We start from the raw sequence: 15,137 nt of genomic DNA, 5'->3' as shown, positions 1-15,137 counted from the left end.
TCCCGAGAAAGTGGATAGGTCGCAACAGTCCGTTAGCTGAGTGGCCGTCAAGAGCTGCAGACTTGACGCCACTTGATTTTTATGTAATAGACAAACATGTCGACAAATAACACCACATCAGTTGAGGAGAGTTATTAGAAATAAGATGAGACGAATTGAACAGTGCATACCAAATTATGTGGACTAACAGAAAACAGTAATATTTAAAATATTATTTTGTTATGAAACTCATTTCTGGTATAATAAAAAATATATATAATTTGCTTGCCCTATTGTGAGCACCCTGTATGAGTGAAATCAATGAAACTGCATGGATATACTTTCGGTTAATAAAATTATGAAAAATATCTTGAAAATATTTTCCACTCTTAATACAGGATACTCTGCAATACGTGGAATTTTTCGAAGTTTGCATCTATTTTGTAAACACCCTGTAAAAGCTATAATAATGAAATTTTGTATTTAGAGTTTTGAGGTGTGATCAAATCGAAAATGCTATCCATTTCTTTCTTAAAAAAATGCCTAATATATTTTTATTTTTCTTAATGATTGTAGGTCGTAGAAAAGATCTCATGTCAAAAAATATAATATCAAAAAGTAGGCCTTTTTCCTAAATACGGAGTTGTCCCGACTTTAAGTGAAACACACTGTACATATGTACATAGATTCGCGCATTACAGTATTTTGTCGGTTTATGAAGGGATCATCAATCCTAGTAATTCAGTATACGCCATTTCGTCCATTCTCATATAATTACGCCAATCGTCAGGATCTTCTGTCAAATCCTTCATTAAATTTATATGTGAATGTATATTTCTGTTCAGAAGCCATTTTTTGACTATTTTGAACGATGACGTCTATTTATTTATTTTTTTACTAATGTAAAATAAAAAGAGGCTAATACCAATATTCTTCGCTTAGATACATATTCCTGAGAAATGTACTGATTGCTGCCTGCAGTGTCTGCAGCCTGCACGGTCTTACCTGCATCGTGTGAGTATTCTGTGTTTATTGCGCAAACCATACCGTGCAGGCAAGTCGCTGTCGTGTAGCCGCCGCATAACAGTAGTAAGGGCGGAAGACAATGCGTTGCCATTAGAGATTTTACTCGTGTTTGACAATTTTTCTACAATTTTATCTGCTTTGCTGTGCTTGGTAACTATTTGACCGCATATTTTTATCTTGGTAACGTCTTTAAGTGGTTCAGAAAGCACTTATAAATTACAGCAAAATTGAAGGAGTTATCGTCAAAAACAAATCATAATTTTTAAGGGAAATGAGCAGTAAACGCTGTACCATTTCCATCAGATTAAAAAATTGATCGTAGACCCTTTACAATTAGTTTTCTTTTAGTGTTTTTCATATGATCCTGAAGTTAGACCGGTTTAGAATGCGTATTTTTTTAATAATGTACGGTAAAAGTTGAAAACGTATTTTTCATTATAAAAAAAAATGCTTTATTTATATAATAATTCTGAAACTATGAAAGATACGTAAAAAAATTATAGACAACAAAAATGTAGCATTTTTTTTTTCAACAAATATTTTGCTTTTTTTATTCCTATCGCATAAAAAATAAAGGAGATATCGCCACTTGAAGTATCCATTTTAGTGAAAAAACGACCTGTCTCGAGCCCTTCGATCCTTTCCCTTTTAAAATCGAAGGACTTAAAAGGTTTTATATGCAAACGATCTTACAGCTTTTGAAATTATCTTTAAAATGCTTTTTTGTAGGATACTATAGCTTCAAAATTATCCGAGTTATGGTAAAAAAAACCAATGACATTTTTTCGAAGCAAAATAGGCTCTCATTTTTATATATTATATATTATAGGTATTATACAAATAAAATAAGTATGTTTATTTATATGCAGCATAGCATTTTTTATGATTGATTATATTTAAAAATCGATTATAATAAAAATATTTTACATTAATATTGGTAAAATGGTAGTTTATAAGAGTTGAAAATGGCAAAAGTAAAATATTCTTTCATAAACAATATAAGGGAATTTTTATTTTAAATTATTGCACAATTATAGCATTCCAAGATTTAAAACGTAATTTTTTATAATTTTTTTAGCACAGGGGTGATTTATAAGGGTTGAAAAGTGTTATGAGATACAAATTCTTTCATAAGTAATGAGGGAATTTTTATTTCAAATAATTTGCACCGTTAAAGCAATCCAAGCTTTTAAAAAGTAATTTTTTATCATTTTTGTCAATACAGGGGTGGTTTTTAGGGGTTGAAAGGGAAAAATTTTTTTATTAGCTATAAGGTAACTTTTATTTTAAATAATTGCACGATTTAATCATTCCAAATCTTTAAAAAGTAATTTTTTATCATTATTTTTTGTATAGGGGCAGTTTTTAAGGGTTAAATGAAGGGTCGAAAAGATCAAATATATCATAAAACATGTTCGAGAACATGGAACATTATTTAATCTTTGTGCTTGAACAGGATTTTTCTCAATAAAAGGCTTAAAACTTATTTTTTTTCATTTAGGGGTAGTTTTTACCCCTAAAAAACAAAAAGCGTCAATCGGGCTTATGTCACTTTTGAACTTGAGCCTAAGATGAGCCCTATTCTAAATTTTCATGCAAATCCATGCAGTTTCAAAGAATTCGTAGATTACAGCTGATTTTCAGTTTCAATGATTGTACTATTATTTTGAGAAATTCCATAGCCAATTAACTTTGTATTTTTTAAATTAGGTACCTACCTAATTTATCAATTTGGTACCTATTTGTTAACATTTATCAATTTCACTTATAACCATGTAGGTACGACGATAAAAATCATAATGAACTTGCGAATATTTTATGCAAATTAAGGTCTAATACATAATAATAAAAATTTTCACGTTCAATGTTGTTTATATTGTCAAAGTCTTAGCTCTTATGTACGCATGATAGTTTACAGATTCGCTGGGATTGTAAATAACAGAATATCTCGACGGGCAAAAGTTAATAGTGCAGTGAAGTGTTGAGTTCTACCGTTTTTTTTTAATTAAGGTAGTGAGTTAAGAGAGGCTTGAAATTTGTGTTTCACTTTTAATATTAGTTAACAAAACTGTAAGTACTAGGATAAACAAATACAAATATAAGTATTTGCAACATTAAGAGGAGAACTAATTTCTTTATTTTCTTATTTTTCATACACATTATGAGTTACTCTTGTTAAGCGATTTGGAAAATATGTATGTGCTTACACAAATAAATTTAAAAAATATTGTGTGATAATTAGTAACAAAGCTTAAACATTTTTCCAAGGAAATAATTCAAAAGTAATAAGTAAAATGCCTTAAAATTTAGTATTCCATAGATTGCTTATCCCGTTCAGGAAAAATGGAATTGGTCAAACTTTTAAATTAACTTTACAATAAGCTATGAAAATTTTTTCACAAAATTTAGTATAAATTATTGAAAATGTACATAATTCGATGGTTTTTAGATTTTAGATAAAAAATTTGATAAACTATTTTTGTTAAATTTGACACCGTAAATATAAGTTTTGATAATTAAATTTGTCAAAAAATAATTTTTTTTTAGAAAAATGTTTCCAATTTGAAATGTCGCATGATAAAGTTTGGAACAAAATTTATAACTTTTGTACTGAGTGATTTTTTAAAAAACGCCGAGACGGGTCGATTTTCTTCTTGGGAGGGGTATACTTTAAGATAATTCAGTTGTTTACAGGGTGACCCAGAAAAGCTGGATGGCAAATAATTTTGTTTTTTCTTATGGAATACTGTGTATATTTTTTCATATTCGGATAAAGCTTTCTCTTATGGACACAGTGATATAAGGTTTGATGGGTCTATCTCAAATAACAAGCGAGATAAAAAATTATTTTTCATAAAAGAAATTGTACTTGGAAACGAAACAAATGCGAAATCCAGAATACTTCATGAATGACCTTGAAATGACCTTGAATGACTTCTAGGGTATATCGTAGGGGTAAACAAACCTCGTATTCGGGTTCAATGATCTCTAAAACATAAGCATGCATTTTTTCAGATTTTTTGGAAGTCATTTATTGATTTGACCTTCAAATCACCTTGCGCCTGACGTAATGGAGCTTAAATAACCTTAGATTCGCGTTCAGTGACCTCAAAAACATTCAGACGAATTTTTTCAGATTTTTCAGACTAATTTTAACTTTTTCATCCAAAATACTTCATGAATGACCTTGAAATGACCTTGAATGACCTCTATGGTGTATCGTAGTAGTAAACAAACCTCGGATTCAGGTTCAGTGACCTCTAAAACATAAGCATGAATTTTTTCAGATTTTTTGGAGGTCATTTCTTGATTTGACCTTCAAATCACCTTGAACTTGATGTGATGGAGCTTAATCGACCTCGAATTCGTGATCAGCGACCCAAAAAATCCCTATATCCCATAGTCACTTCCGACGATTATCCCTAGATCAAATGTTGACCTGTGAAATTATTAAATTTCAGTTTTTTGTCGTTGCTTTAAAATAAAAACACCACTGTTGTAGCGTGACATTTTCACAAATTAGTACGTTATAATAACCTTAATAAACTTCGCAAATTTATCACTGAATTTTGGAGCTTAGAAGGAATGACACATTTAACTGAACGTGAAAGGATAGAGACCTTAATGATGGTTGGTTATGGTGATAAGTTATGAACCCATGCGGAAGTATGTGAGCTGTTTAATCAACCACATGCTGACAGACCATCAATTGCACGATCTACGGTGAGTAAATTGGTCGCCAAGTTTATTCAGGGTAAGTGTGTAGGAGAGACACGACAAGGTCGACCTCAAATCGTTGAAGAAACCATGTTAAATGTATTGTTGGAAATTGAAGAAAATTCCCATCAGTCAACAAGACAACTAGCCCTAAACACCAATGTGGACCAATCTTATGTTGTAAAGTTGCGTCGTACAGAAAAGTATTATGGATATAAAGACCAGCTGATACACGAATTAAATGAGGATGACCCAGACCGCCTGTTGCACTTTTGTTAACAATTACAGTACATCGCCATAATTGTATATATTGGTCAAATGACAATCCCCATTGGGCACAAGAATTCTTTTCCCCAACGCTGCAGACGGCGATATACCCCATGAAAATATTTGGTTTCAACAAGATGGAGTTGCACCTCACTTTGGCTTAGGGCCAGTTTCTTCACTGTCGGGTAAATTTGTCTGTCAGTTAAATCTAAGTCTGTTACTTTCTTATGCACGTGTATTTTATGAGACAAATATAGATTTAACTGGAAGATACATTTATCAGAAGATGAAAAAACCCGACATTAGAGATTCGGCAATATCTTGATGATACATTTCCTGAAAGATGGATAGGGCGGAGAGGATCTCTTGAGTGTCCCCCGCGTTCCCCCGAATTGACTCCTCTGGATTTTTTTCTATGACGTTATTTAAAATCTAGGGTATACTTCAATCGACCAAACAATTTAGCAGACTTACAACTGAGAATTCGTGCTCAAATGGAAAGACTCGACCCAGAAATTATTGAGCGTAGTGTGCAAAGTGTTTACTCTCGCTGGGGCTAGTGCCAAATTGTTGATGGAGGAAAATTTGAAAATTTACGTTAAATTATTTGCATTTGTTTCGTTTCCAAGAACAATTTCTTTTATGAAAAATTACATTAAGTAATTTTTTTAAATAAATGTAATTTTCTCGCAATATCTCGCTTGTTATTTGAGATAGACCCATCAAACCTTACATCGCTGTATTTGTAAGAGAAAGCTTTAACCGAATATGAAAAAATATAAAGGGTGTTCCATAAGAAGAAACAAATTTATTGGTCGTCCAGCTTTTCTGGATCACACTGTATACAAATGAATCATCTTAAAAGATGCCCATTCCGAGAACAAAATCGACCCGTCTCGGCGTTTTTTTAAAAATCACTCAGTATAAAAGTTATGAATTTTGTTCCAAACTTTATCATCACGCTGTATATTTTTAAATGAAATGAAAAATATATTTCATTTCATTTGTCGATTACAAATAAAATATTGGACTGAGAAGTAATTTTTTATCAACTTACAGACGTTGAAGGAATGAAGGAATTCAGCAATTTTTAATACATTTACATTTTTATGCGATTTGCCTCAATTATATTAAAAAATATGAGCCAGTAGGCATTATATTTACCAAAGAATTAACACGCGTGTAAAGGCGTGAGGAATAAATGTAAATAAATTGAATTAATCAGTATCCACCTGGTTACACAGCATTTAACGATGTTTCTACGTGCTTATTTAAAGAACACCAAAACTGTATAACGACCAAAACACATAAAAGACCCAACACTTTTGTTATTTCAGATATTAGTTTGAATCAAACGGAATGGAGTACATATCCTGCTTAATAATTTTCTCAGCAATATACGTTCTGTATTGCTGTAAAACTTACATCAGAACAGTTTGTATTTCGTTGAGTTTACCTGGACCTACAGCTTTACCAGTTTTAGGAAATGTTCTTATATTAAACAACCCAAAAAGTAAGTACATATTTTGAATTTGTAATCGTAATGATTGTATTTCCGGTAGTAGAACAAAACAAAAAAATTTAAAGCTTATCATAAAATGACGAAGTATGAAAGAATTTTGTAACTATGGTACCTACATCATGTCTCCCTTTTCATGAAACCACCCTTATATATCCCTTATTTAAAATGTTATCACATATTCATAGCATGAAATAGTTACCTACAAAATGATTATTTTGATATAATTAAATTTGATTTTAGTCATAGGTGGATTTTTTTAAAAAATACATTAGCGATTTTGTTTCTAAAAGTTAATATCCTAATTTAGCATCCCCAGGAACCTGTTTCTAATTTGAACAGATTTTAAGTTTTTTTTCTACGTTACCGTTTACTTAAAAAATTAGACTATATAAGGTGTTCCTTTTGCTTTTTGCTTTTCATGAAGTTATTTAATTCTCATTTATTTTTTTTTATTTGGTCGATAATGAAAATTTAGCGTAGAAACTTGATGTTCACAAATGAAAATATTCACAATAAAAATGCACTATAAAAGAACAAACAAAATATATATAGCATTAAATAACTAAAAAATTCTCTCCACTTCATTGAACCAGTGGTGGCTCGTGACATTATGGATAGGTGAGGCCGTGGCTTTTTTACTAGGTGGGCAAGAAAGAAAAAAAAGCGCAGTTGTCAAAAATTTTTCAATTTTCAAACTAATAAATGCATCTGGAAATTTTTAGTTGCATTTACAATATTGTAGAAAGACTGATGTTCATTCAGATTTTATAAAAAATAATTTTATAAAAGATATATTTACCTAATAATTAACATTAATTAATTGCTTTTACTTGCGGACCCATGTTCATCTGAACTTCTTTACATATTTTGCTGAGCGGAATATCCCCTAGGCTTTTGTCACTTCTGCTCTGAAACAACCGGTATATTAACCACATACTTTCTGATAAAAACTTGTTACGAATTGAAAATTTGATAGAAACTGTACTCTTCAACAAATACAGGATGTATTTTATGTCCATGTCGTAAATTAAGGGGATGATTCCTTGGCTGGTTTTAGGCCCAAAAGCCTTAATAAACAAAGGATCAATTATCACTGAAGTTGTTTAACGTAGATTGACAAAACCTGGGAAAATGATGCAACTAATTAAAAGGAATAATTATATTCGTCAAACAACTTCAGAGATAATTGAAAAAATATGTTTTGATGACCCAGGGAATCAGTCCCTTAATTTATGCCATGAACATAAAATACACCCAGTACATCAAAAATTTTAAAATCCTTGTTTATTTCACAATACTTAATTATTTGGTCTAATTTTAGTTACCTAAATCAAGGTTGTTGTGTAATTATTATTTTTCCTATAATACCTATATTATTAACGTTACCAACTGAACCAACAATTTCTTATTATTACTTTATATTTAGGAAGATTAGGACAATCTGCATAGAAATTAGTTATTAATGTCTTTGTTTTACTTACCTATATTAGATGGACCAAGTATGCATCTACTTTGTATTCTGCTCAAATTTATGTAAAGTTGACAAATACGTTACCTTCGAATTTGCATTGAATTGCACTGGCTAACTGAGGGTAATTCCTCTCTGCCGACAGATTTACTAATTTTTGTTTTGGTTTGATAAAAAATTTGAATAATTTATATATGATGCAAAGGAATATAGTCAATATATTATCTCAACGGATTCGAGACATCTAAAAATTTTGCTTATTGTAGTCTAAAGTATATTTCGTAGTAAGTATCCATAGAATTTCTTCGTCATATTACTTGCAACTCTAGACATGTCAGTTACTCTCACAATATCTAACTATTTACATTTCTAGATGAAATTGTAGTACTAAAAATATCACGTTATTAACATTTTAGTATAAATTAGTAGGTATTGATTGACAGTGTTTCAAGATATAATTTTTAGGAACTGTAATTTTTAAAATGGTTGAAACCTTTTAGAATTGGAAAAAGTGGGAACCAAGGCTTACCAATTTTATGGTCCATTTTTCAGATGTTGGATATCAGTTATCCCGTTTTTCTTCATTTACGAACCAAAGCATTTGAAAATAATACTAGCTGGGAAGAATTCACAAAAAAATGTTTTGTACAAGCTTTTACATAATTTTGTTGGAAGAGGACTAATAACCAACAATGGTAATTTAGTTTATCATTTTTTTAATAGCGTAACTGGTCTTTAATTTCAGGGGTGAAATGGAAAACACATCGGAAATTAATTCAGCCTTATTTTCATATTAATATTTTGGAAAATTATATAAATATATTCTCGGAGAGCACGAAGGAACTTTTAAGTAATCTAGAGGAGGACAAGGATATTAAGATTACACCTGTTATAAACAAATGCATTTTAAGCATACTTCACAGTGAGTAAAGCTTTCATGTTTAAGTAAAAGTCCAGTCCACGTGACTCTTGGGTAATTTTAATTTTATAAATTCCATGGCTTTTTTAAAAAATGACCAGAGAATTATCTAAAAATTAGTAGGTACTCTTTATGTATAGAGAAATTTTTAAAATGTTTTTAAAAACAACTAGAAATCATTTTAAATGTTTTTCATTTTTATATTTGTCCTATCGCTTCTATAAAAAATGTATATTAAAAATTTTTTGCCTGTGGTAAATAATGTTTATATGTATTACTCTGTAACGAAACAAGTAAACAGTAAACTTGTTCATAAAAATTTATTGTGATGAGAAATAAATAACAGAATTGCACTTCATGTTTGGTCCTTTCTTAATAATTGCTGACAGCATTAGAAGCAGTATTAAATGTCCAAAGTTAGCTAGAAATTGGTATACACAGGTTCGGAAAGTCCCCATGGTTCATCGGCCGTTACGTGAGAGCGATAAAGTAAGTCATAGACATCCGTGCGATAGAGAAGGATGGCTATAATGAAGGCGTCTCATAGTCACCGCCCGTTTCGCCCTTCCACAAATAAGATCCACTTCTATTTGTAATTCAGCGACCGGTGGTCATCTTTGTTTTCGTCGTTTGCCTTTTCTGTAATAGATGTCACTACTTATACAATTCCGATTTTGTATTCCGATATGTTAATACAATCCGTTAACAGAGGGCAGCACAATTTGTCTAAGGTGAGGCGCAGCCCTAGAAAGAGTGATACCAGATCTACAGATCTTTTTGGAATTGGGAAAATAGGGAATTTTGCTTTATTTCTTGGGATTTTAAGTCATTTTAAAAAGTATACTTAAATAACAACTAAATGAACTTTAAATGCAGCTGAGCACTATACTCCATTTGAATAACTTCTCAGTAGGGGAAACAAGGACACTAGATTTACAAACAGAAGTATCTACTAGCTTCTGTAAAAAATTTTCTTTGTTACGCGTTGTGCTGCCCTCTGTTAACGGATTGTATTAACATATCGGAATACCGGAGTCGAAATTGTATAAGTAGTGACATCTATTAAAGAAAAGCCAAACGACGAAAGCAAAGATGACCACCGGTCGCTGAATTACAAGTGGAAGTGTATCTTATTTGCGGAAGGGTAAAACGGGCGGTGACTATGTGACGCCTTCATGATAGCCATCCTTCTCTATCGCACAGATTTCTATGACTTTCCGAACCTGTATAAGTTTATATAAGTATAGTGTTCCTAAAAATGATGGAATTCATATTTTTTTCAGTTAAAATTAAAAAAAAACGCTGAAACAGATCGCATAGTAAATAGAAATTTTCACTTTTCTGCAATATTTTCTATTATTTTGAGCCATGTTTGACAGACCTGTAAGTAATATTACCGACATTTTTTTAAATAGGACGCTCTATAATATAGTATAAATAGATAGCCCTTCAAATAACGAATTCAACTATATAAGATTATACAACTTTTTTGTCATAGTTGTCAAAAAATGGAGGAATTAAATGAAAACAATAATTTAGTACTACTTTTTATTTTATTACAGCAAATGTTCAAAGTGCCCCCCCATTAACCATTGCACAATGCCCAATTCGGTGTTCAAAGTTATCAATTTACATTTTTGAATAACATTTGGAGTTACGTTTCGGACTTCTTCTCTGACACGATTTTTCAATCCTTCGATAGTTCCGATCTGTTCATATATATTTTGCTCGCAACAACCCCCACAAAAAAATCTAGTGGGGTTAAGTCAGGGGAGCGTGGTGGCCATTCAAGCGTTCCTCTTCTGCCTATGCATCGATTTGGGAACACTTCATTAAGGTAATTTTTTACATTGACTCGAAAATGTGGAGGAGTACCATCTCGTTGGAACCATACATCACCAGCAGGCATATCGTGCTCATTAGGGTTCGGAATAAGCTCCCAGTATGCGATTTCCTACTACTACAGCCAAACATTCACTTTTTCCGGACATTGTGTATTTTTTTCTTGAATCCAATGCGGATTTTCTGGGTTCCAAAACCTAGTATACTGCCTTTTTACGGTTCCGTTTAAGCAAAAAGTTACTTCGTCAATGAAAATTATGTGATTTTTTAAGTTGGGTTGTCTTTCAAAAAAATTTCTAATTTCCTCGCAAAATTGTAATCTTCTGTCTGCGTTATCTGCCTGTAGTTCTTGTAAAGACGTTAACTTTGTAAGGATTCCACTTTTGAGACTTTAGTTCTGAGAACTAAGGACAAGTTAAAGTTGGCTGATTGTGAGATGGATCTAATGGATGAGTGAGAATTTTCAGTAACGGCGAGCATCACATTTTGACGGTCATTTACGTTATCGTTCTTCGCCTTTCTGATCCAGGTAAATCTTTTATACTTTCGGTTTCTTCATACTTTTTGGATACTTTAGTTATTTAGCTCGACTAATTTTCTGGTCTGGATAATTATGGTGAAATAAGTCACCAAGTTGACTACGGATTTTATATCCACATCCAATCATAACTAAAATTTCAATTCTCTGTTTTTCGCTTAAACGGACAACCATATTTCAAAATAATTTAACAACGATTGAAATGAAACTAAAACGATTCACGTTTCACCTAAGGTAATCTGGTGAATTTTATGTGTTTATCGTGTTTTTTTTTAAAAGTGGAAAAAGATTGATAAAGAGTTGGTACGTTTTTTAAAGTACAGAAGAGACTATAATTGTTTGAAATAGTCGTTAGTACGACACAAAAGACAATTTTCTACAATTTTGTGACAACTATGACAAAAAAGTAGGTATAACCTTATATTGCTGAATTCATCTTTAGTAGGGCTATCTATTTGTAATATAAAATATAGTGTATTATTACAAAAAATGTCGGTAATGTTACAGGTCTGCCAAACATGGCTCAAAAAATAGAAAATATTGCAGAAAAGTGACAATTTCTATTTACTAATTGACCTGTTTCAGCGATTTATTAAAATCTGAACACACTGTATAATAATGTTTTTTAATTTAATTTTTTAAAAAATTTCAATAATTCCAGTCATTTTGGTGGTGCTTCTGCAAATAGAAAAAATAGTTAAATGAGGAGATTTTAGACTATTATTCATATGGTTTCAAAATATTAAAAAACTATAACAACTTATTATAAAAAATTTCAGTGAATTTTTATCTTTCAATATTTTGCCTACACTAAATGCAAAATTAATGTACTAAAAATACATAAATATTATTTATTACCTATATTTGGGCCAATCTGACAACATCGCATATTTAAACGAGACAATAATTTAACGAGTAATTTTGACTTTCATTTAATCGATTTTTTATCCATATCAGATTCACATTATCGTATAAAATAATACAAAATTTAACCAAAACTGCAGGAACTGTGTAGATTCAAGAAGAGTTTTAAAAAAAGTTTCAACAGTGAATTAATGTATCTAAAATTACCGAAATTTGTAATATTTCGAATAACCAGTTGTCCTTGTACAAGGTGATAAATTTTAACCAAAAAAATGTTGAACGTCGACATCGGCGTCTTCATAATCATTAGCAGCATTTAAACCTGCCTTCTCTCAAAACTTTGAACACGAAGTTTTATCTATTTTGTGAATTGCACATCAAAATCATCTCATTAAATATTTGAACCAATTATTGTGTTTTATTATAATATTTATCAAAATATAATAATATAAATATTGTTTCAACGCATTATTTAATTTTTTCTAGTTTCAAAAATCCCCACATATTCATTAACAAAATTGTTCACACAATATAACCGTCACTTTTTTGATAGACAGAGAATAGATATGCGAAGCAGGTACTGCTATCCTCTACTAGCAACCCGTATATAATCTGACATTGGGTTGTGGTAGAATCGCAAAATTGAACATAATATGCGATTTTAAATAGATATGTTACCGGCCAAATATGTGTTCTTTTTACAGTAATTAACCACAATGAGTAATACGTTTCGGCAAAGAGATTAATGTATTTTATTGTTATTTTTATCCAACTAGGGTAGTACTACGTGATGATTTGCACTAGTATATCAACAATAATTGTTGAAATAAATTATCAGCTTTTAGAAAAGTAGTTTAATATGCAAGATATAAACTTTTTTATAAATTGTTACAGTATCTATAGTTGTTAGACTAAACAAGTTTGATATGGATATTAAGTTTTGGCAATTGTTAAAAATTTGTCGGAAATTGGAAACATTAGCACAGTTGGTCCAATCTCATTAAGATAATTAGATCGACCTTTTACTTTTACAATGAGAAATATTTAAAGTTAATGATTTACGATATAATAAAAATTTACATTAATAATTTCATCCTGTTTATGAAAGAAACTTGCAATTTTTTTGTATTATAATGTAGTTGTGGCGCAAAAGTCAGCAGTTCATACTTTTATAAAAGGAGTTATTATATTATTATTTTAAAATCCAGAATTTCTTAAAATGCCAATAAATTACTTAAAACATATATTGGCCTTAGAGGCATAATTTATTTTTCTGATTTGTCTGTTAAAAACAAGTTTTTAGTTTTAATTTACAGGAATCGAGACGTTACGTAATATTGTTCAAGGACGTCTGACAAAAAATCGCATGCTTATGTTAATTTCTAATAAACTTGAAATTTTATTACACAATCTGTCAAAAATTTGATGTGAAACATAGTTTTTGGCCATGTTACTCAAGAACTGTTCATAAACGTCCCACGTAAGACGGGTTCTTCACTAGGTGTTAGTTGTAATATAAATAATATAAAACATGTTCTAAATAAAAGTTCTTCCAAATCAATTTCTTTATATTTTAAACTTATTTTTAAGGGTAAAAAAATAACCTTTGCATCGGAATTGGGAGAGGTATGAAAGTTTCAATTATCTAAAAGGGTTATTTGATGAAGGGAGTCTGCTTTTAAAAATTTGTCAATAAAAGCTTTTGTGCATAATTTCTCTTTTTTTCGTAAAGTACATCGCTGTTGAAAGTTTACATGTCGGTAGCTATTATGAGAGAATTATACTGTACTAGTTCCAATGTACAGAGTGAACGATTTAACTGGAGAAATGAGTTTTTCTGGGAAACGGCCGAGAAAAATAAATTATTTTAGAAATTATTTCTTTTTTGTTTACTTTTAGTAGATGTTAGGGCAGAAATACAGAAATTATCTTTACGACGCTAGGCGTCGCGGCGCTTAAAAAAAATTTTTTTTCCGGCAACATACATTTTTTAATATGTCACGATAAAGATCCCTTAATTTTGAATATTTTTCCTATATAACATTTTTTTATGGTCCCATTATTTAAATAGTATATTACGTAATAAGTGTTGTAAAAAGCGTTTTACGCACGAATGGAAAAGTTACGCACGACGATTCTATGAGTGCGTAATTGCATTACACAACGTATTACGTACTATATTTTACCTACGATCACTATTTTAAATACACACCGTCTGCGATCATTGCAAGATTCCTATTACGTCGTACGGTAAAAAAATCGCACAGCTTGGTAAAAAAATCGTACAGTTTTCCTAGCAACCGCCTAGCAACGGTCAATACAAACAGTATTGTATTGGCCGTTGCTAGGCAGTTGCTAGGAAAATTGTGCGATTTTTTTACCGTGCGTAATAGGAATCTTACATCGATCGCAGACAGTGTGTTTTTAACTATTTACAGTAGTGGTCGTAGGTAAAAGTTGTTGTCGATTCCCAAATCGTACTTTGTTAATAAGACACCATCATAAAACTATATAAACTTTATTATTTTTTTAATAAATGCAAGCAAGCTAGACAAAAAACAATATTTGTTTTCATATGACATATGCTCAATGAGAAGTGTCAAAATTTTGAAGGTTTTAATAATTCTTATAGTGTTTATAGAATTAATTTTTAAAGTGTTGTGATCGTTCATTAGTAGTAATTACTGAAAGGTAGCAGTAATAAAATGTTTTCCCATGATGAAAAAGTGGATATGCTGTTAATTTTCGGAGAAGCCCAGAAAAATGCATTACGAGCAGGAATATTATACGCACTGAGATTTCCGAAAGAAATCTTCCATATTATCAAATATTTAGCAAATTGAAAAATGTTCTCCGTCAGAATAAGAAATTATTTTTAGTTAACAGGGTGAGACAAAAAACAGTAACTGCTGTTGAAAATGTGGCAATTATAATAAACTATTTTGAAAATAATCCTGAAGCATCGATTAGAAAGGCTTCGAGAGAGTTAAATTTG

The 15,137-nt window shown here is 30.8% G+C and overlaps 1 protein-coding gene across 1 annotated transcript in view; it reads left to right on the top strand.

Annotated features, from left to right (window-relative positions):
• Positions 1 to 2,992: 2,992 nt before the first annotated feature.
• Positions 2,993 to 15,137, top strand: part of LOC108911764 (probable cytochrome P450 4aa1) — a 39,105-nt gene continuing 26,960 nt past the window's right edge. Inside the window, exons 1-4 of the mRNA XM_018716780.2 lie at positions 2,993 to 3,075; positions 6,327 to 6,502; positions 8,480 to 8,674; positions 8,725 to 8,901. Of these exons, the coding sequence (XP_018572296.1) occupies positions 6,349 to 6,502; positions 8,480 to 8,674; positions 8,725 to 8,901 (526 nt within the window). The 5' untranslated portion in view covers positions 2,993 to 3,075; positions 6,327 to 6,348. The remainder of the gene's footprint in view (positions 3,076 to 6,326; positions 6,503 to 8,479; positions 8,675 to 8,724; positions 8,902 to 15,137) is intronic.

The sequence above is a fragment of the Anoplophora glabripennis genome, unplaced genomic scaffold (genome assembly GCF_000390285.2).
Source record: "Anoplophora glabripennis isolate ALB-LARVAE unplaced genomic scaffold, Agla_2.0 scaffold423, whole genome shotgun sequence".
NCBI classification, from domain to species: Eukaryota; Metazoa; Arthropoda; class Insecta; order Coleoptera; family Cerambycidae; genus Anoplophora; species Anoplophora glabripennis.
The sequence above is the reverse complement of the archived record's forward strand: the minus strand, read 5'-3'. Positions and strand labels throughout refer to the sequence as shown.